Source organism: Hippoglossus stenolepis, chromosome 7 (assembly GCF_022539355.2).
Source record: "Hippoglossus stenolepis isolate QCI-W04-F060 chromosome 7, HSTE1.2, whole genome shotgun sequence".
Taxonomy (NCBI): Eukaryota; Metazoa; Chordata; class Actinopteri; order Pleuronectiformes; family Pleuronectidae; genus Hippoglossus; species Hippoglossus stenolepis.
In genome coordinates, this window is record NC_061489.1 from 25256204 (window position 1) to 25282562 (window position 26359).

Below are 26359 nucleotides of genomic sequence, written 5' to 3' on the forward strand. Positions count from 1 at the left end.
ACACTTTTAGGTTTTAATGCCAGTTTTTGTTTTTCAAATTTATCTTTTTAGTGTTTTATTTTTATTTTTAGGGCAACTCACTTTAATTCTGCTTTATTATTCTTTTATATTTTTCTATTATAAGGTTCTGCAGCTGCTGCAACACTTTGGCCCAAAAATAATTTCCCCATCGGGACAATAAAGTACATTTGATCTCTAAATCTGGCAAAAATCATCTCTTCTCATTTTGATATTGATGTTTTTGTGCATCGTCCTGGTTTAATAAATAATAAAGATGAATAGATTTGACTTTAGATGTATCTGCTTCATTATGTTGCTGCCTGTTTTCACAAATAATTACACAATAATGGGATTGTAATCTTTGTGTAGGTTTTGAATTAAATTAAAACGTGACTTAAACCTTTCTACACACACTGAAGTTTTTTCCCTTAATTACTGTTTCAAGTATTTGTGTTTTTAAAGTTCAGGAAATATAAGTAACAGTCCATTAACATTTAAAGAAAAACTCTCATTACTATAACCCTGTTGCACACAATGGTATTTATTAATGTCCTGTGTCAAGACTCGTTTTTATAAATAGTTTAGTTTATTCTTGCTTTTTCTAAATTCATTTTCTTACTTGCACTTTATTTATTGTATTTATTATATTTCTTAATATCCGTAAATACCGTTTCAATAAAGTCTAGAAATAAAGGAAAACAATATCTTATCAGAATGAATTTAAGTTTCTTCAATTTATTATTTTGTCTGAGTTGTTAGCTTCCCACTGTTAAAGCCTGTTCCCTGTGCTTGTGTTGAATTTCCTCTTGTGCCGATCAATAAAGTCTTATTTCAGATTAGACATAAAATCTTAGGTTGAAAAACTACTGCATCAATAGTTCAGAGCAGACGAAAGCTGATATACACTCTGCCTGGTTTTGGTGTATTTGTATTGTATCTACACATTTTTAGGGAACATAATATCAAATTAATTAAATTTGGAATAAATATAAAACTATTACCATTTGAGACAAATAAAAGTATGTAATGAACAGAGATAATATCCAACACACTGATTTTAAAATATAAAAACACAAAGAAGCACACACACACACACAATTAATCAAAACCCCCTGGGACAAAGTATTATTTATTACTGATGAGGCATTCCAGTTAAAAATCAGTGTCAGAAAACTCATGAATTCTGCAGGTGTGTATTCATATACATGTTTTCAATAAAATAGGAATCAACTCTTATCATTTTACATCCGATTCACAGATTACTTTAACCACCTAAATACAGTAAATCTGACTTAAACCCCAACATTTGTACAAAAAATGGATGACTTAAAATATACTCAATACTGTACAGTTACAGTTAATATATAATATTTACTATCCCTGGAAATGCAGCAGTTTTCATGTGACCGTAAGAACTCATGTTCGATCACATCCACTGTCGAGTTACACATCCTGAGGGATTCTGGGACGCCCGTCTGTGCACTCGCACTCCTCTCTCTGATGTGGAGCGGCGGACGGTGCCTCGCTCTGAGCCCGGCCCTTGGTTTGGCAGGTGGGACAGCAGGAGGTGTGTCCGTCCCGTCTGCAGCTGGGACACGACAGAACCAGCTGGCAGCAGAACTGGGTGGAGCAGAGCTTGTACTGGTCCCACGGACTGCCGCAGTACCTGCAGTCTGAACAGACACAGAATAATTTAAGTTTGAAAGGTTTTCAACTCAAAGACTGACACAAGACAACAAGGAAATATTTTAGATATTGACAAATTGTATTTTCATTATTTCAAATTCTTAAAAGGAGCTTTATAACAGAGAGAGGAAACACTAACCTGAGATGATGTCTCTGTTGGAGGAGATGGTGTAACGCTCATCAAACACGAAAAGCTTTCCACGATAGAAACCTTCTGGGAATCGCTCCATGTACTTGTGAATTCCACCTTTCAGCTGGTAAACCTCTTTGCACACATCCTACAAGGAGGGCAGGACATGTTAGGATCCAAGTAAACAAAAATATAGCTTCTGTCTTAAGGAACAAGTGGAAGAAGGACAAATGCACATCAGGACTTAACATTTCCCTCTTGTGAAGAAGCAGCAGCCTGCATTAACATCTATCAATCAAAAATAAATAATTTAAATCTCATCCTGTAGTTTAAGATCCAGACAGGTCCACCTACTTTTGAGCGGAGGTAGGCAGAGCCTCGCTCACAGCGGATCCCTCCTGTGCAGTACATGAGGACCTTTTTGTCCCTGAACAGTTCAAGGTTCTGGTCGATGTAGTCCGGGAAGTAGCTGAACTTACGGATGTTTGGGGCCAGACACTGAGTAAACTGCCCCTGGAGGGAAAAATAACCATGACAGTTTGTGACAAACATTGCAGCCTGACTTCAAACATCTTCCTTAAGGGCATTTAAATTAAAATATCAGTAAAATAAACAAAGGCTCAGATTTGGTCAAATGATTTTGCCTTCAGAACCTGTGTAGCTGAGTATTATTTACAGGGAATCTGATCAATTACTTACAATTTTACTCTCGTAAAAGTTGCGGCAGTCGAGGAGAATGGTGTCAGTGCACAAATCTCCTTTGGTCAAAAGAGCCTCCACCTCTTTGTGAAACTCCTCAGGCTCCAAATGAATTCCTGACAAGAAAAACATTTTTTTTACTGACACAAGCACCTTCACAAACCACACAAATTAAAAGCTTAGAATACCAGCTGTTGCAAAACAGAAATTCAGCTCATTCACTGACATAGTAATTGGTTTTCCTGGAACAACCACAATAGACCTATGGGAGTTTGTTTGTTATTACAACAGTTAAAATCCATTTCATAGTGTTGCAATAATAATAAAGTACCTGCTAATTGGTAGGAGATGACATCAGGGTCCACTCCCATGGGGACGATTTCTTTATAGACCCCAACCCTGAGGTCTGTGAAACACTCTGCACCACCATCACTGGTCTGCAGGCACAAGCAGGAACACACACTTCATAGAATAAATTATGTAATGTTACTACATTAAAAGAAAGGTAAAGATGAAGATGACATGCTTGCAATAAGACTTTGTGCTAAATTAATTAAAGGCTTCCCTAAATTATGTGTTTGTTATGTATAAAATTATGCGTCAGAGGTGATTTTAAAGATTTCACCTATTCTCCAAGCCTCAGATGATTCTCTGTTATCACAATAAAAATGACTTTTCAATATAACATATGTGACATTATAGAAGACAACAGTGAGTGAGACACTGACCTTAAAATCCTCCCTCTCCATCCTGAAGCAAGGATGCAAACACATTGCGCTGATGTAAATGTCCGTCGCCATGTTGGTGCCACCGACTGTTCCATTGACGCCCTCGGACGCCACCCTCACCTGCAGAACAGGATCATTTTAATGGGGAAAAATAAATTGAATTAAACGATTCCTCCTTTTCGATCTCTTCCAGATGTAAATACTTGTGTGTAGGATCACCTTGCCAGTTAGGTGGAGCTTTTCACACAGAGCTTTCTGCCAAGCACAGATGACCTGCGGATCCTCCACTTGACCGTAGTGATAAAAGAGGACAACCTTTCCTGGACCCCTGGTGGAACAAGGGAACATCCATCAGTGTTTATGATTTTATAATTTACACACAGTATATCAAAGACACGAGTTGCACGACAACTGAACCCAAATGAGAGAATTCAAAGTTACTTCTGAAGTTGCTCCTCAGAAATGTGGCTGGTGTCGGGTATCCATGCAGAAATGTCCACCGCCTCGGCGTTTGGTTGCTGTATTTCAGGTTCTTCCTCCAGTTGGCTTAAAAAACACTGGTATGTCGTCTGTGTCAGCTGCTTTATTTCCCCCTCGTGAGTCCTGGCCACATGTTTGTGAATAGCCGAGTGTTCCCTGAAGGTCTGGCCGCAGCAGCACCAGGATGCACCTCCTTCCTCCTGACTGCCGTCGCTCTTGGATGTCACAAAGGCAGCAAATGACTGTGGAGAAAGAAATGCATGAGATACTTTAAATTAAAAACTGAAATGAAAAATGTAGCAGACAGATGACATGTTTGACTTTTGAATAGAAAAAAAATCCAAAGACACCTTATCAGTCAAGTTTAATTCAAATTTTTGATAAAGCTCCCTAATATCTTACTTTTAAGAAACTGCGACCACACGTTCAAATAACAGCCAATATATATTTATAGAGGTACGATTTACCAGTCTTAAGATTTCTGCCTCTACGCATCTTTATACACGTTTGTTCTCTCTCACTACTAACTTTAGGAGATGGGTGCCCACTTCTTTCATCTGAGCACCTGCACCCCAAAATGTCTGTGAACAGCCCTGCTCTGTCCTTATCAATGTATATTAAAGGTTCAGTGTGTAGGACTTAGTGACATCTAGTGGTGAAGTTACATGTTGCAGCTGAACACCCCTCACCTCAACCTCAGCTTCCAAACATGACAGAGAACCTGTGGAAGCTTCAGTTGTCATAAAAACTCAAAAGGTGTTTAGTTTGTCCAGTACGAGCTACTGTAAAAAACATGGCCGCCTCCGTAGAGAGGACCCGCTCCTGATGTAAATATAAAGTATTTAAATATAAAGGTTCATTCTAGAGTAAAGAGAACAACAAATCGTACAATTTAGACGAAACACACGAGTGAAAACATCACCAGGATTATTTTATATTCAATTTCTGCCAGTAGATCCCTTTCACCTAAATCTTACACACTGGACCTTTAAAGAAACTGATCTTTTTTAGACGATTGATGAATTCCAGCTGTTGTGAATTCATGTGTGATGAAGTTTCCATGTGTTTGTGAGTGTATCTCCAGTGGAAGTGTCCAGATGTGTCTGCAGCTCTGGTTCTGTCTGTAACAATGAAGCCTCCCAGCCTCCCAGTGTTTAAATCAACTCTCACCTTCCTCCTGCAGAGGCTGTAGAACCTCCTCTGTGACGCACACATCTGTTTCTCCTGCTTCACACCACCACCACCACCACCACGCGTGGACGGGTCCGGCTCCCAGTCTGAGAACTGGGAGCAGGGATCCTCTGCTGCCATGTTTGTTAAAAATGTCAATATGAGGAAACAGTCCGAGGCGAAGCGGCGAGGTTTTGATCAAACTCTCATTGAGCTTCTTCTGCAAAGTGGCGCCTCCGAATAAAACCAGTTGTATTGTGATGATTAAAAGTTGGCGTCATGTTGACAAATTAAAATAAAAAGGTTTTATTTACACACACACACACACACACACGAGAGGAACCGGACCAATCCTTCACCGGGCGACGGATGAAAAACAGCCGCTGCACCTTCCGGTTGACCCCGGAAGTGCCTGAATCGGATCGGACCGCTTTTATGTTCCTGCTCCGGTCGCGGCCAGACTGAAACCGTGAAGACGCTCGTTCCCACCGACGTGCTCGTCACTTCCACACCCGCTCGCTCGAACCCGCAACCTCGAACCCACTTTTGCACTCGCCCCCCCCACCCCCACCCCGCCGCGGAGAGAAACATGTCCCGGAGACGACACAGCGACGAGAACGACGGTAACCGGACGCTGCGAGTGTGTTTCAGGGTGTCAGTGCTAACAGCTAGCTAGCGTTAGCGTGTGTTTTCTGCTCGCGGGTTATAATCTCTGGCGTGGGGGGGTTTTGTTTCGCCAGGTTTGTGTTCACGAGTAATTTCCGAATGGCTGCATCGATCGGTTAATATCGGTTTGTTCGATTAATCGAGGCGTCTGTGACGATTTAATTCCCCCCCGGGACGTTTCACCGTTAGCAGCCCGGTTAACGCGTGTGGTGGAGAACGGGGGCGGTCACCAGCTGCTGGGAATTCAGTTAGATTAGTTTATGTGTAAAACATTTTAGACTAAAGCCAAATCTGTAATGTGTTGCAAAATCTGCAAAAATGTAAATTCCCCTCATTATCTACTCATTAATATGTCGATGGAGGTGGGGGGGTGGTGACGTGTTTGAGTCCATCAAACACTTCTGGAGTTTCAAGGGTGAACTTTTTTGCAGCTAAATCCAATATCATTGAAGTAAATGGGGACCGATTCAATTCAAACTAACTTTAATGTAAGGCAACTTACATTAAACTGTACTTTAAGGCAATTCTAATGCACATAGAGCAAGTAAAAACAATGATGTCATCAGTGCAATGTCCACGGACAGTTAAAATCAGTGCAGTATATTAAAATGATAAAGTAAGAGAAGTGTATTTGAATGTAAAAGGACGGTGAACAGGATAACGGCCTTGGAAATTTATTGTAAGAAGGAAGATAAATACTCAAATGAAATGTTACGAATGACAAAACAAAACATAAAATGTCCTCAGTAAAACTCATTAGCAAATACTGTCTTTTATTAAGTTCAGGGACAAGTAAATTTGTTTTTGTTTGTATATTGATGGATTTTTCTCCTCGACGTTGCCCCTTGAGTTAAATCTCCTCACTCGTGTTTCTCATTCATCGCTGTGTTGCTCTTTTAACCTTCCAGGAGGTCAGGCTCATAAAAGGAGGAGAACATCTGAGCCCATCGAGATCGAGGATCGTCTGGAGTCACTGATATGTCGTGTGGGGGAGAAGGTGAGGACCATGTACAGGAAGGCACACATGAGTGAAGTGCTATGTTTTTAATATCGATGGCTTCACTGAAGATTGAACCCTCTGTGAAGATTGAGGCTAACATCACAGGTTCAAGGTTTACTGCTTAAAACAAACACCAGAACTATAGGTGGTGTTGAAATGAAGTAAGGTGTGGTTTGGCAGAAAGTAGGGTTGCACTGTTAAGGGCTTTATTTTGAATTCCTTCGTTTGTCTTTTCAGAGTACGTCGTCCCTGGAGAGCAACCTGGAGGGGCTCGCTGGCGTCTTAGAGGCCGACCTCCCAAACTACAAAAACAAAATCCTGCGCATTTTATGTGCTGTGTAAGTTCACACAAATAGTCACACCTTCGTTGTTTAAAAATGAGTCTTATTAGGTGGTAGCGCTCATTGAATTGTGTTTTCTTGACAGCGCCCGCCTCCTACCCGAGAAGCTGACTGTCTACACAACTTTAGTCGGCCTCCTCAACGCCAGGAACTACAACTTCGGGGGCGAGTTTGTCGAGGCGATGATCAGACAACTCAAAGAAACCTTGAAAAACAACTTGTACAATGAAGCCGTTTACTTGGTAATATTAAGTTTGCATAAGCACCAGGTGTTTGGCTTTTTCATTTTAACATCTGTATATGCCTTCGTGTTTTGCATTTTTAAACAACCTCTTTTCTTTTGCAGGTTCGTTTTCTGTCTGACTTGGTCAACTGCCATGTGATCGCCGCTCCTTCGATGGTGGCCATGTTTGAAAATTTTGTCAGTGTTACTCAAGAGGAGGATGTACCACAGGTAGGTGGAATGTGGAGGAAATAAGTTCAGGGCAGTAGCAAGAATATTGAGAATTAAAAACTAATGGTTATATTGTTTCACCTTGACTTCTCTGCTTAAGAGATCTCTGCATCGTGGTACTTTAGTTTAACACAGATACATGTGATCTTATTTGTGTCCCCAGGTTCGGTCGGACTGGTTTGTGTACGTGGTTCTCTCCTGTCTGCCCTGGGTCGGTAAGGAGCTCTACGAGAAGAAGGACGTTGAGATGGACCGACTCCTCAGTCAGGTCGAGGGCTACCTCAAGTACGATTCTTCTTTTTGTACCCCCCTCTCTGTCTTTTCACGCCTTCCCAAGCTCATTTGTCCTGCTGACCTTTTTCATAACTCAGCCGCTGGTTTGATCCCATCTGTCAGCCGACCCTTGCATCACTACATACTTCTTGTTTTTCAGGAGGAGAGTAAAGACTCATGTCCCGATGCTGCAGGTGTGGACAGCGGAGAAGCCTCATCCTCAAGAGGAGGTGAGAGACACAGCAGTGCTACAGTTCTCCCAATATTCTACTCAACAATACAACACATTCCCATTGATCCAGAGTTCAGGTCCCTGTTAAAACCTGACCCTTCTCTCTCTTTACCCCCCTCAGTACCTGGACTGCCTCTGGGCTCAGATGCAGAAGCTAAAAAAAGACCGATGGCAGGAGCGCCACATCCTTCGCCCGTATATCGCCTTCGACAGCGTCCTGTGTGAGGCGCTGCAACACAACCTGCCGCCCTTCACCCCACCGGGCCACATGCCCGACGCTCAGTATCCGATGCCCCAGGTCGTCTTCCGCATGTTCGACTACACCGACGCGCCCGAGGTACAGTACACGCTCCTGATTACATTTTTGTTCGCCATAAATATGATAATAATGTCACAGTTCACACATGTTCCTGCTCTTCGTCTTCAGGGTCCCGTGATGCCCGGCAGTCACTCTGTGGAGAGATTTGTCATCGAAGAAAACCTGCACTGCATCATCAAGACTCACTGGAAAGAGAGGAAAACATGGTGGGTGACGGGTTTGATCGTCTTTTGCAAACCGACCACCGACACACGTATTTTAACCCTTCTCATTTTCTCTTTTATAACCTTTCAGTGCTGCTCAGTTACTCAGTTATCCAGGGAAAAATAAGATTCCGCTCAACTATCACATTGTGGAGGTATAAAGCTTTTGTTTTTCGACAAACTTCACACTGACATTTAAGAAAAATCAAAGGCTGGTTTAAACATTTATGTGTTTCTCTGTCCAGGTGATCTTCGGGGAGCTTTTCCAGCTGCCCGCTCCGCCTCACCTTGACGTCATGTACACCACACTGCTTATTGAACTCTGCAAACTGCAGCCGGGATCTCTGCCACAAGTCGTATCCTTAATTGTTTGTGTCAGTAGAGTTTACGTCAAAGTTCCTTTTTCCACCAGCCCTTTAAAAATCTGAGCTTGTGTTTCTGTAATTTGACAAGAGAATGTTTAAGTTGTTAAAGGTACAAAATATAATATAATCCCTTTAAACTAACCCATATAGACTTATTATCCTGGACATGTGGTGGTTAATAGTTCTTAATTGCAAATAAGGAAATTTAAAACCCCAGAAGAGAAAACACTCGTGAACATTTCAAAATAAACTTTATCTTAACACCCGCCTGTCAGTTGGCCCAAGCCACAGAGATGATGTACATGAGGCTGGACACCATGAACACCAGCTGCATAGACAGGTAACCTGACTGCACAGTTACACTTCCTGTCAGAGGGTGGATCCTCCACGAGGTGTTTCCTGTCTGAAGTGACACCATCACTCATCTTCTCTACTTCCCCCTTTTTCTTCACCAGACTAATAAACTGGTTTTCTCATCATTTGAGCAACTTCCAGTTTCGTTGGAGCTGGGACGACTGGTGAGTGAATCTTACACACACACACACACACACACACACACCCTTTATAGCAGCTGTTCCTTAGTTTTAAATAAGATGTGACCCGTACAGTTAATAATGTGTGTCTCTCTCTGTAAAGGTCCGACTGCCTGGCTGTGGATCTAGATAAACCCAAGCCCAAGTTTGTCAAAGAAGTTCTGGAGAAGTCTATGAGGTAATAAATCGTTATTCACCTTTTCTTTAAGTTGTATAGAGTTTAAAATGACTTTGAATCTGCAGCTCCCTTAAACATCCTGTTAAACTTCAAAATCCTTCATTCACTTCGTTTTATTTGCTGTTCTTGTCTGTTCTCTCTTAATTCCTCTGGATGAAGTTGAATATTACCACGTTTCCCTTTTTATTTGGAAAGTTTCATCTTTTGGCTCCTTTTCCTTCCAGACTTTCGTATCATCAGCGAATGGTGGACATCGTCCCTCCGACCTTCTCAGCGCTCATCCCCGCTGAACCCATCTTCATATACAAGTACCTGGACGAGAGCTCTTGTAAGAATTTCTTCAGTGTTTGCTGCACGTTTTCAAAAGACACATTTACTGTGAAAAGCAGCAGCGAGATTATCAGTACGAACAAATCTCTGTTGAGTATATTCTTTAGGATATGAAGTGATTGAAATGCGTCTCCTGCCTCACAGCGTCGTTGCCTGGTTACCCAGTATCCATCACTGTGGGGAACGCCATCAAGAACCGTGCGTCCAATGAAGAGATCCTGTCCATCCTCAAAGAAGTGCCCAACCCCAACCAGGAAGACGACGATGGTATTGTTTCATTTTAGTGGAAGGAACATGTTACCTGCTATGTAGAAATCTGGTCACCAGCCTGTACAAGCAGATAATAAAACACAAGAAGAGAACTCATCATTTTACAGTTGGTCAATAGTTGTCGTATTAATTTAACAACTCGTCTCTGACTTTGTCCTTTTTGTTTCCCCTCCTCTCAGATGAAGGCGAGACTTTCAACCCTCTGAAGATTGACGTGTTCCTGCAGACTCTTCTCCACCTGGCGGCCAAATCCTTCAGCCACTCCTTCAGCGCCCTCGCCAAGTGAGTTCACCTGCCACAGAAACCTTTATCTTCATCTGCCACGTGATTTTATTCAACCACTTTTCATGCCTCAAAAGAAACAAACTAAAATGAGTTGGATCAAGTCTGACACCGGGGCTGCAGGTGATTCTGTTAAACCCTCAACGTTTGTTGATAATTCATTAATTTACTTTGAGAAGTTGGTGAGAAAATCTGTATAATTTGTACAACATGTGAAGCCGACTGCCACATCCATGTTTAAACTTAAACTAATCATATATATAATTACTTATACATGTCACTCCATAATTAAATCTTTAACTGATTATTTTAATCCCAGTATAATTATTATTTATTAAAAGAAAAATTGCTTAAAATAGAGTTTAATCTCAAGAGAACAGTGTAGTAGTAATGATAATAAAAATCATCATCAGCTGTATAACTATTGAGATTTAAACTAAACGAATAGATTGAAATATCCCCTGAAACAATGTACTGGGTGTTTTTGTGTTTGTGTTGAATGAGTGAATCCAGACCCGTTGTCCTCAGCTGCCTCTTTTTCCTCCAGGTTTCATGAAATCCTGAAGGCGCTGACCGACAGCGACGAGGGGAAGCTGCACATGCTGAAAGTGGTTTATGAAGCGTGGGTGAACCACCCACAGGTAAACACAGGGTCCTTCAGGGGGTCTTTATACGTAAATGTACATTTTTAATGACTTGAATGAAGAGTTTGGTGTTTTCCTGTCGTAGATGATCGCCGTGTTGGTGGACAAAATGATCCGGACACAGATTGTTGACTGTGCTGCTGTCGCCAACTGGCTCTTCTCCCAGGACATGGCTCACGAGTTCACCAGGTGAGGCAGAGAAGATGACGTATCGCTGTACATGTACATTTCTCATTTTATTTTACATTCTCTGCTCATGGAAAATAAAATAAGTGTGTTCTGCAGTGTCCTGAATACAATATTGTTCTCTAAAAACAACCTTGAACGTCTTCTAGACTTTTCACCTGGGAGATTTTGCATTCCACCATTCGAAAGATGAACAAACACGTCCAGAAGATCCAGAAGGAGCTGGAGGAGGCCAAGGACAAGCTGGAGAAACAGCAGCATAAGAGGGTAAGTTCATCCTCGACGTTTTCTCCACCACGTTACTCGGTTTGAAAATCAGTGATTCAAATCTATAGATGATTGTTGAGTAAAGTGTAGTTGGGGCTTGTACTCCAGCAGAAGGACAGCGGTGACGAGGAGGACATGGAGAAGAACAGCGAGGACGAGGATGGTCAGCTGGAGGAGCAGATCGAGAGGCTACAGGAGAAGGTGGAGTCGGCTCAGAGCGAACAGAAGAACCTCTTCCTCGTCATCTTCCAGGTAATAGTTCCATCTCTGAGATCTTCATCTGAATCGGACCAGAGACGTTTCACATGACCGATAAAGTAAAAGACCGTGTTTAATGTTGCTTCTCCTCCCTCAGCGCTTCATCATGTTGTTGACCGAGCACTTGGTTCGCTGTGAGACTGGAAGTGTCGACATCAGCACGCCCTGGTACAAGAGCTGCATCGAGCGCCTGCAGCAGATCTTCCTCATGGTAACACACACACACACACACACACACACACACACACACACACACACACACACACACACACACACACACACACACACACACACAGTATAAGTTAATATAGGCAGGTTGTTAAAACTTGGGATATATGAAGAGGATCCACGTAAACTTACTTCTCCAGAATGTAAACGTATATATAAATCTAGAAGGACGCTCGGAGAGCTCAAACCTCCACCGAGGCTTTATAATAATAAACTCACACAAGGTGCTTCACAACAGGCTCGACAATAAATCAAATAAAAGGACGGTCCAGATGAAATCAAGACGGGCTTTCTTGTCCTAACACGTCCCGTCTCGCCATGTTGAAGAAATTGAAAATAAATTCCTGGACTCGCCCGTCTTTGTGGATCCGCTTCAATTTTGAATTGGGCTCTCCCGTGGGTCATGCCCCACCCCTCCACAAGATTTAAAGGAAATGGGTTCCGTAGTGTTTGAATGATCCTGAGTGTACGTGTGTCCTCTCTCTCTCTCCGTGCAGCACCATGTGACCATCCACCAGTACATGGGAACCCTGGAGAACCTGCTGTTCACCGCGGAGCTCGACCCCCACATCCTGGCCGTCTACCAGCAGTTCTGTGCTCTGCAGCTCTAAGAATCACCGACATCAATGTGTACGTGTGTTCACACAGTACCTGTGCTAAACATACACATTACAAACTACCAGCTCTTGCATCAAGAATCTCATTAGTTGTTGTTTTTTTTAAATTTCCCTTCTTTTTGTGTTTAGTGTCATTCGACCTGTCAGTTACATGCAAGAGTCTATTTGACAAATCCTGTCATTAATTTGCTGTAGTGATATTTTTAATTGTATTTCCCCTTTTTCTGTTTTTTTTTTTTGCTTTGGTTTTTAATTAGGTTAATTTTTACATTCTGCTTGTTTTCTCGTGGGGTCTTTTTTAAAACTGTCTGAGTCCAGACAGAGCTGGAGAGGTCAGGTCGGCTCCGACTGATTCTGAATCTAAAGAGCGATATACTTTTTTATATTTGTTTTTTTGTGCAAGTGGGAAATAATTAAACTCTCCAGAGTCTTTATCCTGCCGCTCGTTTCTGTCGTTTTCTGGACCTGAGCCACTGAACGTCTCCCTGTCGGGTTTCTCTTCTTCTGATGGAGCAGATCATCTCGTTTACATGAACTGAGTTACACAGATTCAACATGTGTTCAAGGAGTTTGATAAAACACAAATTAAATATTCTACATCAGAGGGACAGATTTACACCAGAAAGGTCAGACTCAAAGAAACTTTATTCACATTTTAAGGCACTGAAATACAAAATATAACAAAACATTGTATTATTAATCTTTATTGTAGTTTTGACCTTCAGAGAATGTTAAAAAGATGCTTCTCATTACAACAGAATGTTTTTATTACAGATGCTTGAACCGTCATTTTACATCAAGTCCTTCAAGTGTAACAAATCTTTGAAAAATACAAAACAAAATCTTTAGTAGTCTTATTACTGTTATAATCAAAAAACAGTTCATTTACATTTTAAAAAGTAGGAATCAGCTGATTTGGTCTCATGAATAATTCTTAGATTTAGAGTTAAAGTTGGATTCAAACCATTGTCTACCAAACAGAACATTGACAGTTTCCTTTATTGCACAAAACCCACAACCCACACAGCTGTTATTAGGATTCTCTCTCCACAACATGACAGACACTAAACAGTTCAGTAGAATTATTGTTTGGTTTCATGTAGAATGTGTTAGTAACCAGAACCTTTAGAGCAGTTTCAGAATAAAAGAATAAGACGCAGACGTGTGCGATGATGTGACAAACACATCAAGTTGTTTTCGAGCCGCTGCAGAGAAGAAGGTTCCGGAAGCTTCGACTGTAAACATCAGGTTTTTGTTGTCAGACCCTGAGAATGGAAGCTGCGTGAAAAAGACCAGAATGCACTGCAGCTTAATGCCCCTGCTGCCTCTTGGGATTTAAAGAAAAAAAAAAGGATCCTGGGAATTTCAGCAAAACACTGACGGAGACAGTGATGACACCTGCAGAGACGCTTTTCAAGTTTCTACCTGTAAAGTTTGACTTCACCAAGCTGGTAGTAGCGTTAAAGCTCAGGTTGGACTGAGAGAATCCATCCATCATCTATACGAGGTCGCTTCTCGTCCAGCTGACGCTCGAGTCTCCAGTTAATCTGACCTCACTCTGCATGTGTTCAGCCTGTGGGAGGAAGCCGGAGAAATCCCCCACCAGGAGGACGAGTAGCTCTGAACCTCCATGTGGGACGACAGTGTGAACCACTGCACCACTGTGCCGCTCAAATACCTTTAATCAAAGGTAAGTTTTTACAAAAAAATAAACCCGGAAAGCAAGAATCATTTAAATCCCCCGATCGGAAGAGGAAGGTTAAACGCTTACTTCAGTTTACAGATTTCTACGGAGGCTTTAAAGTCCCACACGTAACAATCGACAAGATCATTTACTGAAAGTTCATGTGCGTCTCTCATGAGCTCCGATGCAGAGAGAACTCCAGTTCTATTTTCACCTTTGAATTTCATATAATGAAATTCTTGCTGCTCTTCTTCGTGGATGAGTTTATCAATAGTAAGAATAATTCTGCTATAGAACCTCAATGTACACAAAAATGTTTAGCCTTGATATTTTACTAAAGAATCACGTATTTTTTTTTTTTAACCCATTAATCCGAGGTAAAAAAAAAAAAAACCATTCTTCTTTGTTTCAAACAGAGTCCGTCAGAGGTTTCACGTCGCCACAATCTGGACGTGTTCACTGGTAACTGCACACTGGGCGGGGTCACTGGTCGCCTCACTCTGGGCGGGGTCACTGGTCGCCTCACTCTGGGCGGGGTCACTGGTCGCCTCACTCTGGGCGGGGTCACTGGTCGCCTCACTCTGGGCGGGTTCACTGGTCGCCTCACTCTGGGTGGGGTCACTGGTCGCCTCACTCTGGGCGTGTTCATTGGTCGCTGCACTCTGGGCGGGGTCACTGGTCGCCTCACTCTGGGCGTGTTCACTCTTCACCGCACTCTGGGCGTGTTCACTGGTAACTGCACACTGGGCGGGGTCACTGGTAACTGCACACTGGGCGGGGTCACTGGTTCGTTTGATGCCGTACGTCGCTTCCATTTCAGCCTCCAGTCGTCTGTACCTCGTGTGGAAGAGGATGACGAAGCAGCAGCTGAACAAACTGCACAGTCCGGCCATCACCAGCATCGGCACTGAGGGCGAGAGAGGAACCGGATTAATGTGAATAAAAGGTTCCTGACTGAAGCCTCCTTCAAGTCGGGACAACACCTCAGGAAGGATTTGTGTCCTGGTTGACGTCATGTACGCAGACACGAGCCTCGGTGTAAACGCCGTCATGTGACCTACCTTTCCAGCTCAACACCGCGTCCCCGCAGGTCGACAGAGGAGAGTCAGCGAGCCGCTTGGTCAGCGCCTGGAGGAGCACGATGTAGAGAACAGACTGAACCTGTCTGGGAGAATGATCACAGGGACACGGTCATCACCAACATGGGTTTACACACACGAGTGCAGCAACTGATCAGAGTTTATTGTAAATATTAAAACATAAAAATAAACCACGTGTGTGTGTGGTTTGCTCAGAGTAAAGTAGCAGAAAGCGGAGTTGTACCCCGATACGAAGACGAGCCCGGCCGACGTGGCTTCGCCGACCGGATACGAACACTCCACAGAGAGCTCCATGGCAACCGGGTAAATGGAGAAACCGAAAAAGCCAAAGAGGGAACAGACGACGGCCACGGCGACTTTCTGCTGCCGCATCAGAGACACCTGAGAGGGGGGGGGGAGAGCAGAACTCTGAGATGAACAGAATAACAACAGGACAGGAAATAAACATTTAAATTAAGAAATAACTAACGCACCTTTCCAACCAAATGCCTCCCACATCTATAGAGTAATAAATACTCTATCACCTAGTACTCTCTCAGTGTCTGTGTTGTGTTTTCTCGCTGTGCTCAAACTCAGATGTACCCAACTTGTTTTTCAATTTGTCAGATGCCCTTCGCTCAAGCTTCACTTCCTCTTTCATTTCTTTTGTGCAACAAGTCTGTCAGAAGACCCATAGACTGCTAGGTGTAGTGTTGACAAATGAAACGCTCCCGCCCTGGTTGGGGGTGCTTCGTCTTTATGCGTGAAGCACCACCCGTACGGGACACTCCCAGATGTAAAGCTAATGCACCCACAACGACGTTGAAGAAAAATACTGCACATTAATAAACACTTAAAATGTCCTTATATGGTCTTATGGCTTCATTATAGTGTTTTAAACATTTATTAAATCTTAATAAATGCTGAATATAAATGTTACAGTATTTTCTTTAGGTGTTTTTGAACATTTTGTTATCGAGGGTACGATTTTTAAAGGCATTTTTTAAAAAGTGACTACTACATTTTCATTTTAGAGATGAACTAACGGTCAAAGACTGTTTAGTGACATTTTCTTTAAACTGGTCCTGAGTCGTGTTCTCACCACTGAGAAGACGATGCACGCCAGAGCAGTGAAGCTCATGTTGATCTTTGTGGCTTCGATGAACTTCTTGGTCTTGTCGACATAGAGTCCCAGAACGCCGGCGCCGACGATGCCGAACACGATGAAGAGGGCGCCGCACAGGCCGGCGAAGTTCTGCAGGGGTAAGATGTTCTGAGTTTAATCAGGTATACTGGAGTGTTCCTGAAACGTATTACATCGATAATGTGAAAGACCAGATTGTTAGTTAAGAATGAATTAGACGTTTCCATGGAGACGGTGTGGCGTGCTTACGTTGGTGTATCCCTGCACGCACAGGATCTGCTCGAGCAGCGTGGAGAAGCAGGTGAACACGGCGATGCCCGAGCCGAAGCAGACCAGCAGGATGAGGTAGGATCTGTTCTTCAGTAGCTGCACAGGAAACAGAGGGAGCGTCAAACATCGGCTGACGTTTCAAAAAGACTTCACACATCAAAAGAGCCTCATAAAAAATCACCATGGAGATGACATAGCTGGGGGTATTTGGCTTCATTTCTGGATAATGGGAGGAAGTGGAGACGCGTCGTCCATCTTTATTTTAAAACTTTATGCTGGTGCAAAACTAAACTACTAAGTATTAAAAAGCATGAAATAAAGTACCACACGTATTTGACGGTTTATTTGCTTCGGTTAATGCACAATATTTAATATATAGTTCTACTGTACATATGGCTAAAAACTTATCTTTAGATTTTTTTATCTATCAGATAATCTCAAAACTCACACAAAGTCTGAGACGCTGATAATTATCCCTCTTTGTGCAGAAATCGCTGAGTGGTGGAAATGTCACGGAAACATCGGAGCTTCCTCATCTCACCTGATCATGACCCCCCAGTCGCTGCAGGTCCACGAGACGCTGGACGGTAAAACAAGTTGTGGGAGGAAATCGGAACTGAAACTAATACAACGATACAGATTATACTGCAGCTGCGTGTTTTTAATATATAATATTTGAATGATATTGAAAAAGATTTTTTTTTAGCTAAATGTTTGTATTAAGTCATGTTTGTTTTGTTTATTATGTATTAACGTTTTCACCTTTTGATGCTGAATCAATTAATAATACAAAATAATAAAATAAACCAGTAAATCACCACATTTATGACTTTTTTGTCTGAAAAATGTTTGCACTGATCAATCAATCAATCAACAGCTAAAATGTATCAAGTAATTATTAGTGTTACTGTCATTGAATGAAACTATTTTATGTTTTGGCTTATTAATGATTTAACTATTTCTATTGTATTTTTTGGCGTTGATATGATGAACTTGTGAACAAATGCTAACTTATTTACATATTATACTATATATTTATAGTATAAACCTATACTATCTGTTACAGAGAAACACTCGTGTCTCTCACCACCTGGAGAATCTAAGTGGCTAAATATTCTACTCTTTCAGTTTTGTTTTGAGTCTGTGCCAACTCCTGAGGGAACAAATCATCATTTTTAGCAGCCAGATGTTAAACTTTCTTCACCAGCTGCTCTCTAACTGCGTCGTTCTGCTGTTTGCTGCTAAATCTAAAGTGTGATTTCACTGGAAAACGACTTGATTACTGTTGTCAGACATGAAAATATCCGGAAAATTGATTCCGCACGTTGCTTTTCACACATAAAGAACACGGCAGCAGACTGTCAGGGTCAGACGTGGTCACAACAACAGGAAAACGTCAGACTAGTGATGTGTCTGAAAGTTGCTTCAGGTGATAAATCCCAATGAGCGTAATAACAAAGACACCAGTAAGGACACCAGTATCACGCTGCCGTCTGCCTCATCGCTCCTGCCTCTGTGTGCTCTCACCAGTTTGATGCCCTGCAAAAATGGTTCCGAGCCGGAGGACTCGGCACTGGCTGACGGTGGCGTGGGGGGGGTGCTGCTCCGTATCCCTACTGTTGCTAGGAAACAGATGAAGCAGGCCGGGATTGCATAGGCAAGCAGCTGGAGGAGGGAAAGAGACACACAGAACGTGATGATAAATTGATGTTAGCGTGTTGAATTAAAGGTGATTTATCATCATTAGGAGCTGAGGTGGTCAGAATCCAACATCCACTCTGCTTTTTGCTCAGGTTTGGTCTCATGAGAGGAAATATCGACCCTCTGATCGCTGGGACAAGATCATTATTTCTCGAAGTCAGCCTCGAAAGCACAACACTTCCTATGTGAACCACTTTCACGGCAGCAACAAGGTTCGACTCACCAGCCTTGGGATTTCAGCAGATTTCTGAACCATCAGAGGAGAGATGATGTTAGCGAGGAGGATGCCCAGCGGATTGGCTGAGGAGGGAAAGACAAGTTATTCTGCTCCTGTTTTAAAACTTCAGTCTTATTCCACTTGTGTTTCTTTGTGTGTTCGCCACCTCACTTCTTCTCTCTGACAAAAATTCTTAAATTACCTTTATTGGCTGGTTAAAAAAAAAACAAATATTTCAGATACATTTCTTTTGATTCTCTTAGATTTACGTGCAGATCATTTCGGCCAAAATCTAATTTGTCCATATAATGGTGAACATGACAAACGCCTCAGGTCTAAAGTTCACATGTAGTTGAGAAATAGTGAGGTCATGATGTACAGGTTCCAAAAAGGAGATGTTTTAAATTCTTTGCCATTTTTAATTCACCCTCATTGGTTAATCATAAATGTTCAAATAACTCTTGCTCTGTTTATAGATCATAATAGAAATCCTCTTTCTGGAAATCCTCTTTTATATTAAATCTAAATGTTTTCATGTCTTGTTCTGTGGTGCGTCAGTGGTTGGATTTTAAGAAAAAACGTCATTAAAGCTGAAATGTCTCACGTGGGGACGAGTAAATTCACAATAAGCTAAAACTGACACACCCCTAACAAATATTACCAGATGATAAAGTTATCTTATCTTGCATGTGTATGAATAGCGGCCGCTGTGTGAACGCCGCAGTGATAACGACCCGCCCGCTGAAATCACTCACACATGGAGGCGATCATGTTGGCTGTGGCCCGCTGGTGGTCAGGGAACCAGAGGGCTGCCAGCTTGGTGGGGGTGAAGATGATGAGGGGCTGAGCGATGGCACCGATGGTCTGACCCACCATCACGACGGGGTACAGGTCAACAGAGCTTTTTTCTATGTCCGTGGCGAGGAAGCGCACCAGGGCTCCGAACATGTTCAGCCAGGAGCCCAGGATCAACTGCAAGGTGAAGATGGCAGCGACACGTCAAACCCACAGACTGATCGCCCCCTGGTGCCTGGCTGCAGTATAGGTCATAAACCCGGCCTTCTCCATGTTGGTGAATGGGACATGTACCAAACTAGAAAGTCAATAAACTTGTCTTCATCCCCTGGATAGTGGGAGGAAGTCGGGTCTTTTGTTTTTCAATTTCTGGAAACAGAGTTTTCTCTCATTTGACTTTCAGAACACGAAGCACATCTTCAGACAATCTATATAGTCTCTTTATGTTTCTTGCACATTTAGTTATAAATCACCTGCGTGGTGGTTAAATCCTTGTGCCACTGTCACAACCAGCTAACTCCAGATTGTTCTGGCTCATACTGAAGCAGTCAACTCAGAAACACAGCTTCCAGTACAGAAAAGGAAATGTCTCCTTCCTGTAGAATCTACCTCTGATGTGCTGAATTAGCAGAAAACACTCATTCAGAAACACCTGATTAGCTCAGGGTGCAGTTTGTACCGTGATCCGCAGCCCGAGCGTGTCCAGCATCCACGTGGTGCCGAAGCTGAGCGGTATGGCCACCACCATGTAGACCAGCGACAACCAGTTGACATCCTCCAGAGTGACGTTCAGGTAATGGGCTGACTGGTCTGCTACTGGTGCAAAGGTCAGCCATGTCTGCGAAGGCACATTCAGAGTTTTATTCCGACATCTAATCAGTCGACTGAGGGAAAAAGTACTAGATACTGATTTATGAAAATAAAACTAACTATGGAATACTGATAAAGTCTTTAATTTTAGTCTGGGGAAAAAAAGATCATGATAAAATTACAATGTTACTGACTATTTTGATCATTTTACAATATTTTAACGTATTTTTCATTTGCAGCATTTTTACTCTTCTGACCTAATATTCTGTGATCTTCAAATTGCTTTTAATTATTTGCCATCAAGTTATCATTCATCTCACGAAAAGCACTTTGTGACTGGGTTTTAAAAAGGTTATGTATAAATACAGGATTATTACTATTATAAAAGATAATTAAAGGTTGTAAAACTACTTCTGGAGAGTTCAGGTGTCTGTTTAGATTAAATTTACTGCTCAGGTCATTTTGATAAATCTGGAACACATGTTCTCTGTTAGTTTGATATCCTTGATGAAGATGTGGTTTCACTGACAATAAACCAGAGACAGGATAAAAGCCTGATCGCCCTTTTGTAAAATCTGCAGCGTGTGCTCTTTAAAATGTCAGTAAAAACAGAAAAGGTAAAAGTGAAGGCAGATTTATTTTAACCCTGAAATTTCAGTTTTTACTCTTTTATCTGTCGATTTCTGCCACAGACGTTTATTACTTTGTTTACATATAATTGTCAGCTGTAAATCCAGGAAAGTAAAATGTGTTAATATCAACTTATCATGTAGATAATGAATCAGTCCTTTTGTGAATTGACACTTTCCGATCATTTAATTGTAATATTCCTCAATCTGACTGTTATATTCTCTTACAATATATAAGAGCTGTTCAAACACTGAATTTGCATCATTATGATTTAATCTCTGGATGAAGTTTTCAGTTAACGACAGTCAAAACGTATCAACTCAACTTTCTCTGTGATCAGTTCGACAAAACCGGCTTCACGTGCGTTTCAGTGTCAGATTTCCTCAATTATCTCGTCGCCATGTGACCTGGACGTGTTATTTTAGAAAGAGGAAGTGCCAACACTTGCTCAGCTCATGTGAGGAACAGACTTCATTTAGCCCATCGTGCTGTGTGCAGATGTTTTTCGTGCTGGAGGGGAAACTGGGGCGGGCCTACTGTCATGCAATGGCTGACTGGAACGAGGCCTTTCACTGGGTTAACAGACTGAAAACGAGGGTATTCACACGCATTGAAGCAACTGGGCTACAGCCTGTTCGCTTGCTTTAGTAACCAAACCTGGTTTCGTCTGGTTTCGGTTATTGAGGGATGCGGAAAAACTATTTTGCGATATGTGCGTGACAAAGGAATCATAGAGGCAGCGAGGTCAGACGGCTTGAAGGACACAGTTTGAGTAGCAGCACATTCTTGGCTACGAAATAATTAAACCTGGAATCTGACTTCAACTAAAACGGATTCTAAAATAAAGAATAGTAGCTTCTCGTATAATGAGTTGATTTTTAAGAGCTTTCACCATTTGTTATATTCAAAACTATTAACCTAAAACTTTAATACCGAGCATGTTAACATGAGTTGTACAATAACTAGGTTCATGTGAATATGAATTATTTCTCGGTTTTCCTGCCATAAGTAGATTTTATTCCAGAAACCAGTAATTTCTTTGGTGCACAAAGAAGTACGGCAATAATACAACCGTACATCTCCTGACAAGGTCCAGAGCACTGAACATGGGCCTCTGCAGTGTGGCCTAAGACGTTGAGGCACAGAGGGTAACAGAAGTATTTCTTTTACTGAAAATGTCTAAATAAATGTTTCCATGGGGGTTGGTTCTGTCTCTTTTATCAACTCCTCCCTCTCAGTGTGTGTGTGGCGCCGCGGCCTTTTCTTCTTTTCCCAACAAAGCAGCGTGGCATCTCAGCAGCGTCTCCCACAGATCGGGAATTGACTCGTGGTGGGCGGCGCTGTGTGTGAGCGGTGTACATGCAGAGACTCGTGCGGTGTAGAGGAGGAGAGCGTAGGACGGATACTGTGGATGTAAGCGTGCCGTCCTCATCGACTTCTTCTTCCAACCTGTTATCAAAATCTAAACTCGCTTTGCTTCGGGAAACAATGGGAGGAACTTCTAAACTGCAACCTGAGCAGTGGAGATGGAAAGTTTGGATCTGGATCACACTGTCAACATCCTGTTGTTTTGTGAATTAGCTGTTTTAATGACACACAGGAATGTTCCACGTACAGACTGTTTATAAAAATGGACGTAGACGCCGGTTCTGGAGAGCGAAGGCAATGCAGAAGTGCCTGACACCTGTATTCTCTCAAATGGTCTGCAGAGGGCGACTCCACTGGTTTTTAAGAAGTCGGGTTCTATAGAAGTTTATGAGAAAATGACTCTTCTTCTACTTCTCACTTGATCTATGACGTCAGTAAACATTTTCCTAAGGACTCTATGGTCTCAATCTGTAGGTTCAAGTCTTCTTCAATACACCATGATGCTCATTTAGTAAATGATGGTCCCATTAAGAGTCAAATAGACCATAGAGCACAGTATGCATTGGGGTGTTGTAGATATGTGTGATTGACAACTAGTGGCGTCCAATGGGCGTACAGTGTCCTCGAGCTCTCAGTCAGGCTCCTCCCCCTGCTCCTCCAAATATGGTTACTTCTAGTTTCCAAAGAACCAAGATGATGATGATGGTGCTGGACAAAAACTCCAGGCCTCAAAGCAGCAGCTCACAAACCAATGGGTGACGTCCCAGGGGGTTGATGCTTGGATCCACCGACACAAGCCCCCCCCCCCCTCCAACTTCATCTAGAGGAGCGCCGTCACCACATCACCACAGTCGATGGTGATTGATTAAAGAACAAGGCAGAGCGGGTTCTTTTCCTCCTGTTGCAGAAAGATAATGAGAGCAGTGCAGTGAGACCATTAGTGCTGAGGCAGCGCTGCTCGTGGGTCCGGCCATGTGAGACATGCAGAGTGGAACTCAGGTCATTTTCTGTGTAGCTGCACAGTTTAGTCACATCATCTGCGAGGGCTCCACCAGTCGCACAGTAGAGAAACTCTATGAAGAAGTTGCATTCAGGGCTGACACACAAACACACAGACTGAATGAATCTGACCCATCACCCAAACTGGGATCCCAGAGGCAGCAGCAGCACGACTCCCGGTGATGTGAACAATGAAGAAAACCTCATTTAGGCCGAACTGAGCTGACGCGAGCTGGTCAGCTGACTCAGACGCACAATGCCAGTCCTGTCCCTCAGGAGGAGGAAAGCCTCGGAGGCATTTTTTACATTTCCTCTCATTCCTCCTCCCTCTGTTTAGGAGAGGATTGTCTGTGAGGAAGATCAGGTTGTCTGACACAATATTGTTTCATTACAATAGCAGCACGTGTCAAGTTTCCACTACTTGAGTTTCAAGTTGTGTTAACACGACAAAGCTTCATGGGAACACGGACACCTATAAACTGTTAAAAGTGTCACTGCAGGAAAAGTTACTTCAACCTTCAATAACTTTGAGGTCATAAAGAAAAATACACCGTGGTCTTACAGCAAGAATCAAGTTATTCCTTTTATATGTCCCCGGTCTGTACTTCATTTAGGACACATTAGAGTTTGATTCATCGCCCTAATAGGAATCAACGTTTTCTTCCATGGAAGATTTTTAATTTTAAGTTCAATCAAAATAAAGATCTGCAGCTTTACGTTCTCTCTCCATTGTCAGAGGTCTTCACACTTAGCCAAGAAAACCTGGGTGTAAACAAAGGAGGTAAACAATGAAAGCATGGTTCTCAAAATCAATTTACAAGACTAACAATCTATAACCTGCCACGATAACACCCTGAAGCCTCAGCGGGGGCATTAATGCCACACAGATTAATGTCTCGCTGTCCCACCAGCTGCTAGTTGCCTCATCATGACCGACCCTCCAGCAGCTGAGCGTCTTTTGTGAGTGGGAACACCAGCCCTGGAGAGACAATGGCTCCCACAGAGAGGACGAGTCCTGCGGGAGCTGCAAACAGGTGAGGGAGGGGCTCAGATTGCATGAATGAGGCAGGCACGCTTTGCCTCCAGAACCTGCTCTGCTTGACAATGACAACATCCCCCGGGGGAATAGATATCAAGTTCCAGCAAAACACAAGAGGGCAACACATGTCATCTACCTGCTGTGCTCACAACCACATCTGCTGTGAGACGCCAGAAACAAAAGGTCAGAGAACGGCGGAGGTGCTCGACTAAGGCAACGAGCTGTCGGCTAAAGGACGACATCAAGAGTGAGCACTTCCTCAAGTGTGGAATGTGACAACAGCTACGTCGTTTTGAGGATAAAGACAAGACGGGTTCTTCAAGGGGAATTCTGGTGTTTAACCTAGGCCCTATGTTTACAGATGTGGACGTAGTATCGGTTCAGGTGATTCCCTCCACCAGCAGCAGCGGCTACGATGAAATCTTATGGGGAAACTGCAACAGTCCACGACATGTTCCAATAAAAGGCTCAAATTGTTGCTCTGGTTGGTTGAAAAATACCTGAAACCCCCATTTAAGTGGAAATTTGATTTTTTTTATGAAATACTTTGACATTGAAATGCTTCTGGACACTCAGCATATGGACGTTAATTCATAATCTAACTGGGTGGTCATGATTTTCATTTATCAAATAAGTTTCGCATAGGAAGTTTGTTTATTATTGATCACACCTGACCTATAAACCTTTTCTATTTATGAAATAGTTTGACATTAAAAGTTCTTATGGGCACTTATCATAGGGACGTTAACTCATAATCTGATTGGGTGGTCCTGATTGCTTTTTTTGTTTGGCGCCTCTGGGCTTCCATACTAAAAACACCCACTATCAGAAGACACTTAACACGAGTTTAATAAAAACATTGAATTATAAAAACACACGTCAAACATTTAAAACCACGATTTGGATTCATCCAACGTGCAGCTCGTTTGTTTTGACTCTTTGTCACAACTGACTTTATTGAGTTGCCTGTGATGTCACGTGACGCGCACTCACCATGGCGTTGGAGCAGTTCAGCAGACACAGGATCAGCAGCACGAACCACCGCCTCTTGTACACTTTGAAAAACAGCAGCTTCCTCAGCTCCACGTTCGGCTCCCTGGGAACATCACAGGAGGAGGAAGAGGAGGAAGAAGAGGAGGCTTCACCGCCATTCGTGTCCCCGCCATTATCTTCCATTGGACGAAGTTGTGTTGACCGGGCGGCGTCAGTTAGCTAACGCAGCTCTGCGGTGGACACGAGCTCCCGGGAAATCCAGGTGAGTGTGGCGACTACACGACGCGAACATCCGGTGTGTGCTGCGGGAGGGTCGACGCACATGTTCGGTCGTGAGCGGTCAGATGTGGAGACGGGAGGTAGTGAGACATCGCCTCGTTATTCAGGTGCAGCGCCGGGGAGTGTACTGTACCGAAGATCCTACACCCACTAGATGAGCCACTCCGTCCGGGAAACAAACAACCGGCCCGGACGTAGGCAGAACATTTCTGACTACAACTTGTGACAGTTTCATTCTCATTGTTCCAACTTCTTTATATTAACTTATCAGACATGTTCCAACTTCTTTATATTAACTTATCAGACGTGTTCCAACTTCTTTATATTAACTTATCAGACGTGTTCCAACTTCTTTATATTAACTTATCAGACGTGTTCCAACTTCTTTATATTAACTTATCAGACGTGTTCCAACTTCTTTATATTAACTTATCAGACGAGTTCCAAGCTCTTTATAATAACCTATCATTGTGATCTGTTCCAACTTATTTAAATCATAAATAGGTTGGAACACGTCTGATAATTTAATATAAAGAGGTTGGAACATGTCAGTAAGACTAAGCCGAACATTTTAACTGTATACACAGTTTATGTACGGTCTATATAGGTTTATACATTATATACTGTGTATAAAGTTGATATACAGCTTGTGGAGCAACGTGTTGACCTTCATAAACAAAAAGCTGCCCAATATAATATACCTGTCTGAAGTGATTGAGAAATAAAGCTCAACAAAAAACAACGCCTAAACTAAAAACTATATTGTTCATATAAATATCATTTATTTTTATTTATTTAGCACCTTTTGTTCT

At 42.5% G+C, this 26359-nt stretch overlaps 3 protein-coding genes across 5 annotated transcripts; 1 reads left to right on the plus strand and 2 right to left on the minus strand.

Annotated features, from left to right (window-relative positions):
• Positions 1-1112: 1112 nt before the first annotated feature.
• On the minus strand, positions 1113-5278 carry LOC118112279 (thiosulfate sulfurtransferase/rhodanese-like domain-containing protein 2). Its single transcript, XM_035161466.2, has 9 exons — positions 4894-5278; positions 3685-3965; positions 3463-3571; positions 3244-3363; positions 2847-2952; positions 2516-2631; positions 2171-2329; positions 1826-1964; positions 1113-1673 (listed from the first exon to the last, which is right to left on the minus strand). Exons 1-9 carry the CDS (start codon positions 5032-5034, stop codon positions 1444-1446), a joined length of 1401 nt encoding a protein of 466 aa, XP_035017357.2. The 5' UTR covers positions 5035-5278; the 3' UTR covers positions 1113-1443.
• A 9-nt stretch (positions 5279-5287) lies between these two features.
• LOC118112277 (nuclear cap-binding protein subunit 1) lies at positions 5288-12978 on the plus strand. 3 transcript variants are annotated; one of them, XM_035161461.2, is made up of 23 exons: positions 5288-5516; positions 6468-6556; positions 6797-6897; positions 6986-7142; positions 7247-7354; positions 7518-7639; positions 7788-7857; positions 7981-8196; positions 8287-8384; positions 8473-8536; positions 8627-8737; positions 9022-9086; positions 9202-9264; positions 9383-9457; positions 9682-9785; positions 9932-10054; positions 10237-10339; positions 10887-10980; positions 11069-11172; positions 11319-11436; positions 11527-11688; positions 11792-11905; positions 12420-12978. In XM_035161461.2, the coding sequence occupies exons 1-23, from the start codon at positions 5483-5485 to the stop codon at positions 12531-12533; spliced, it is 2409 nt and encodes an 802-aa protein (XP_035017352.1). In that variant the 5' UTR covers positions 5288-5482; the 3' UTR covers positions 12534-12978. The 3 variants fall into 3 exon arrangements, with proteins under 3 accessions (XP_035017352.1, XP_035017353.1, XP_035017355.1); XM_035161462.2 differs by having other exon boundaries at positions 11545-11688; XM_035161464.2 differs by having other exon boundaries at positions 11548-11688.
• Positions 12979-13166: 188 nt separating this feature from the next.
• Positions 13167-25666, minus strand: slc49a3 (solute carrier family 49 member 3). Its single transcript, XM_047340565.1, has 10 exons — positions 25269-25666; positions 20109-20267; positions 19390-19606; positions 18641-18717; positions 18244-18381; positions 16696-16812; positions 16405-16557; positions 15547-15704; positions 15285-15388; positions 13167-15130 (listed from the first exon to the last, which is right to left on the minus strand). The coding sequence occupies exons 1-10, from the start codon at positions 25449-25451 to the stop codon at positions 14655-14657; spliced, it is 1782 nt and encodes a 593-aa protein (XP_047196521.1). The 5' UTR covers positions 25452-25666; the 3' UTR covers positions 13167-14654.
• Between the last annotated feature and the right edge of the window lie 693 nt (positions 25667-26359).